The sequence below is a fragment of the Anneissia japonica genome, unplaced genomic scaffold (assembly GCF_011630105.1).
Source record: "Anneissia japonica isolate Jap-2015-1 unplaced genomic scaffold, ASM1163010v1 scaffold287952_len401801_cov160, whole genome shotgun sequence".
Classification (NCBI taxonomy): Eukaryota; Metazoa; Echinodermata; class Crinoidea; order Comatulida; family Comatulidae; genus Anneissia; species Anneissia japonica.
Genome location: NW_022744320.1, coordinates 123,818 through 128,090, shown reverse-complemented (window position 1 = coordinate 128,090; position 4,273 = coordinate 123,818). Strand labels below are relative to the sequence as shown.

Genomic DNA, 4,273 nt, shown 5'->3' with positions numbered 1-4,273 from the left:
GACTAGGAACGTGAAAGGAAAAAAAGTTTCTGTGGCGGCATTCAAATCTGCAACCTTTCGCCATCAAGGCGAGTATCATATCCATTAAACACCTAAAACCTATGATACCTAAGTTCTAACCCCAGCTCTTTCCCTTATACAACTGACTGATTTGTACACACATGAGCTATGATTAAGGTATAAGAGATAGGCTTTTCTTGCATTACCACAAGACGTTTTTGAACTTATCTCTTTACGTGTTACTTTCAAAATAAATACAAATAGTACCTTTATTTTGTCAATGATTTCTTGGTCGTATGTAACGTTTTTATTAATAGCAATGAGGACGTTCGTGTACTCGTTATTTTCCAAAACTACCTGATTGCGAGTTTTTGAACTAGCCACTATAACAATACATATATAAAATAAAAATGCCGAGGTTGATAACCGTTTATCCATGTTGAAGTGCAGAGATTTATCTCTCTTTAACGTGAGCGCGCCAACATATAAATGCATCAGTCACGGAGCTTAGATTTTATTTAAAAAAAGAAATCACGTGCTTTTTAAAATAATTATTGTAACGCTTATCTTTTATTTGTACAACATAAAAACAATTATAGATCTACATCGAAATGTCCACTGATTAATCTCAGATAAAATACTATATTACATACTCCAAGTATCGACATGCACGCCATCGTGTCGGGATTTAATATTTCGACATTAATTATTTCATCATCAGGAATTCCTGATGATGGCATAATTAATGAATTTCTGATGATGACATAATTCATGTCGAATTATTAAATCCAGACACGATGGCGTGCATTTCGATACTAGGAGTATGTATACTATCCTACACAAACATGTTATCAGTATGGAAAGCAAAGGTAAATAAAGACATTGCTGTGTTCAATGTTCAAAATTTATGATTATACCATCACTTAAACCCTGTTTAGAGATTTTATGAATCATATCATCATAAATTTACAAAAAAAATATATCTTTCCAAATGATTGTAGGAGGAGCGTGTATCGTATTGATATCTGTTATTTGCCATGGACTGTCTAATAGACATACGCTCGAGTGCTATAGATAGTTGCTTTGATCGGATTTGAAATCCCAACACAGCCTCATTGGTCTAGTTAGTTAAGGCTTCTACACAGACAGCAGAAGGTCCTGGGTTCCAGGGGCGGATTTAGGGGGGGGGGCCGGCCCGGCCCCGGCCCCCCCTTTTGGGAGGTAAAAAAAAAGAAAAAAAAAGAAAAAAAAGAGAGAAAAAGAAAAAAATAATAGCCCAGAATGCCTCAAATGTTATGTTCGGGCGTCTAGAACACAAAAATTTCGCGGGGGCACGCCCCAGACCCCCTACGACAGTGTTGTCTCAATCGGCCCAACTTTCGGCCCCCGCTTCCGCCCCCCCCCCTTTTGGACATTTCTGGATCCGCCCCTGGGTTCGGTACCAAAATAAATATTTCCTTAATAGAGACACTAACTCAAAACGTTAGATTGTGCCCTTCTTAAGAGATTTAGCACTTAGTCATACAATAAGGATTATTTCAGTTGATTGACGAGTTACAATATTATATGAAATAAATAAAAAAAATGTAATTAAAACAACAAAAGTTGTATATTCTTTCACCAAAATGAATAGAGTAATGTGTTAGAAATCTGCAGAGTGAGGCTTACGGTATAGGTTTGAATTGCAGAAAAAAAAAAGAATATAAATCTCATAATTATGTGATACGCCTACAAATTAACACACAGTAGGCGTACCGATATCCAATGTACGAAAAGCAAAAATGCTAATGTTATCATTCAAAAAAACAATGACCGTGGATGGAATATTGTTATTTTTAATCTGTTGTAGTTGCAATGATACAATAACAAAATTTATGATACAATAAAAATGTTATTAGGGGTTAAAAATGTAATTATTTTACTACTTCTGGTACGATCAGAAATGACCGCTAAAAGAGGATTACTGTAGTGTTAAAAAATGACATTGAAAAATTTTGAATTACCTTTCAGCTAACTATTGTTAAGGGTTATATCACGCTTGTGTATGTGCTGTCTATTTTGAAATTTGTTTAAGAAACATTAGATAATGCGTTGATAATAATTGTTTGATTTCATTATCTCAATCTTTTGTATACGTTTCGTACCGTGGAATTTGTTAAACATACACGAGATAATGTGTTGATAATGATTTAAAGAGTTCATTATGTTGTTTTAATAAGCTTGGTCTTTCTTGGATATTGTCTCTAAGGTCACAGAACACATGTCTAGAACCAGTCAATCAATCAATCAATTTATGGGATCCCCTTTTGATAAAGAGGTACAAAAAAATGGCGTATCCGTAAAAAGAAACATACAAACATAAAATAAAACATAATTATACAAAAAACAAACAAACAAATAAACAAACAAACAAACAAAAAAACAAAACAAAAATTAAAATCAGAAATACAAAGTAAAACTGAATACAAGAAGGTATTGTAAGTTTTCCAGGAATATAAACTTAAACTACTGTCAAGCGATGGTATATTGTGTGGGAAGGGGGGAATGCGTGGGTTGCCAAACTTATTACTGGCTCTTTACTGAGAGGGAATTTGTTAGGCTTAAGTTTTAAATGACGTTCTGAGGATCGGGTTGCAATTAAGAGGCCTAATGCGGTGTCAGGCTGGTGTACCTTATGCCTTTGTGTGTGAACTAGGCAGTGGCGGTAATAACGCCACTCACACTGTCACGTCATCATTACACACATTTATTCAATCAATAGGAAAAAGAAACAATACAAGAATCCATTAATTTGGATCAAGCTTAGAAGCTGAGCTTGTCTCAGCTTGACACGGACGAGGCACAAATCAAATAAATCAAGAAATAAGCGAACAAAAGAATTAAACAACAATTACAAATTTACAATTAGGAACAAAAGTGAACAAGTTATAATTGATACATTTCTAAATAATTGATTTTCATCTATTTTCTAAATAATTTAACATTTGTGCAAATTTTTAATTTATCATCAATTAGTATTCCATAACTTGGGTCCGTAGACCGTAATAAAAAAATGACTTTTACTGAGTCTAACATAAGGAACATAGAGTAAGCTTTCATTCTTTAATACCATTAATACTTGAAGAAATTTGAAAAATTGCAAGGGTGGAAGTTGGGAGTTGACCTTTAACATGTTGAAACATAAAAGAAGAAACTTGTACTGCTCTGTGCAAATCAAACATTTTAAAAATATTTAGTATTTTAAACAGAGGCTCAGTCGGAGATGTAAAAGAAGCTGAATTAATTATTCTAAAAACATGTTTTTGAGGTTGAGGTATTCTGTCCAGTTTGAGGGGTAATCACTGTACCACACGAGGTTATATTGTAGATATGGTGATATAATTGTATTATATAAATTAATTAAAATATATCGTGGAAAAAAAGACTTTAATCTATTTATTATTCAGATTTTGATATTTTATTAAAAAAATAGTTTTGGTGGGATTTTCAACTTAAATTTTCATGTAGGCCTATATATTTCTAAGAATAAGGTTTCCGATTATCGTTGAATAATGTGTTTATTTAGAGCGATATTATGATTAGATAAGTTAACTTTCTTTTGTTGTGGATGAAATAATATATAATTTGTTTTTTAATGTTAATTTAAAGCTTATTTTTGCATTGAAGCAAGAACCTATTGTTTGTAACTCATTATTTATCGTATTAAATAAAACATCGAGATTATCATGAGAGTAAAAGAATGTTTTATCGCCGGGGTCAATGCCACTCCAAACCCCCAGATTAGCTAACGCCGTGCAACTTACGCCATTGACACTTGAATGATTTTGACCTAAAATCAAGCTGATTGCCAATCGCCATTAGTTTTGCCCATGAAGATTCATCCTCTGAATCAGATGCTGGCAGTGAACTTGTCTACGGCGAATTGATTTTTAATATTTGACCAAAACCAAACAAAACAAGCACGGTTTCCGTGTCTGGGCGTACATTATTATACACCTCAAGCTACACTTTCTTTAATGAAATGAAGTAAAAACGACAGAAGCGAAACAGTAAAACGTTAGGAAACATCATCAACATCGTTTACAGCAGACAATAACGCCGTGGCTGTATTTAATACAGAAAGGCTGCTGACGTTTTAAACACCAGAGTTAATAGTGAAAGCCGTGGATTGGCTTACGCTTGGCGAAGCCTACACCAGCCTTACCACGTGTGTGATCGTACACTAAGTGGCAAAGGCCGAAATTGCAAAAGGTCTGAGGGAAACTACAGACAG

General features: G+C 33.9%; 1 protein-coding gene across 1 annotated transcript in view; it reads right to left on the bottom strand.

Annotated features, from left to right (window-relative positions):
- The window catches only part of LOC117119611 (calcium-activated chloride channel regulator 1-like), a 23,411-nt gene extending 22,973 nt beyond the window's left edge, over positions 1-438 (bottom strand). Inside the window, exon 1 of the mRNA XM_033264445.1 lies at positions 268-438. Within this exon, the coding sequence (XP_033120336.1) occupies positions 268-438 (171 nt within the window). The remainder of the gene's footprint in view (positions 1-267) is intronic.
- Between the last annotated feature and the right edge of the window lie 3,835 nt (positions 439-4,273).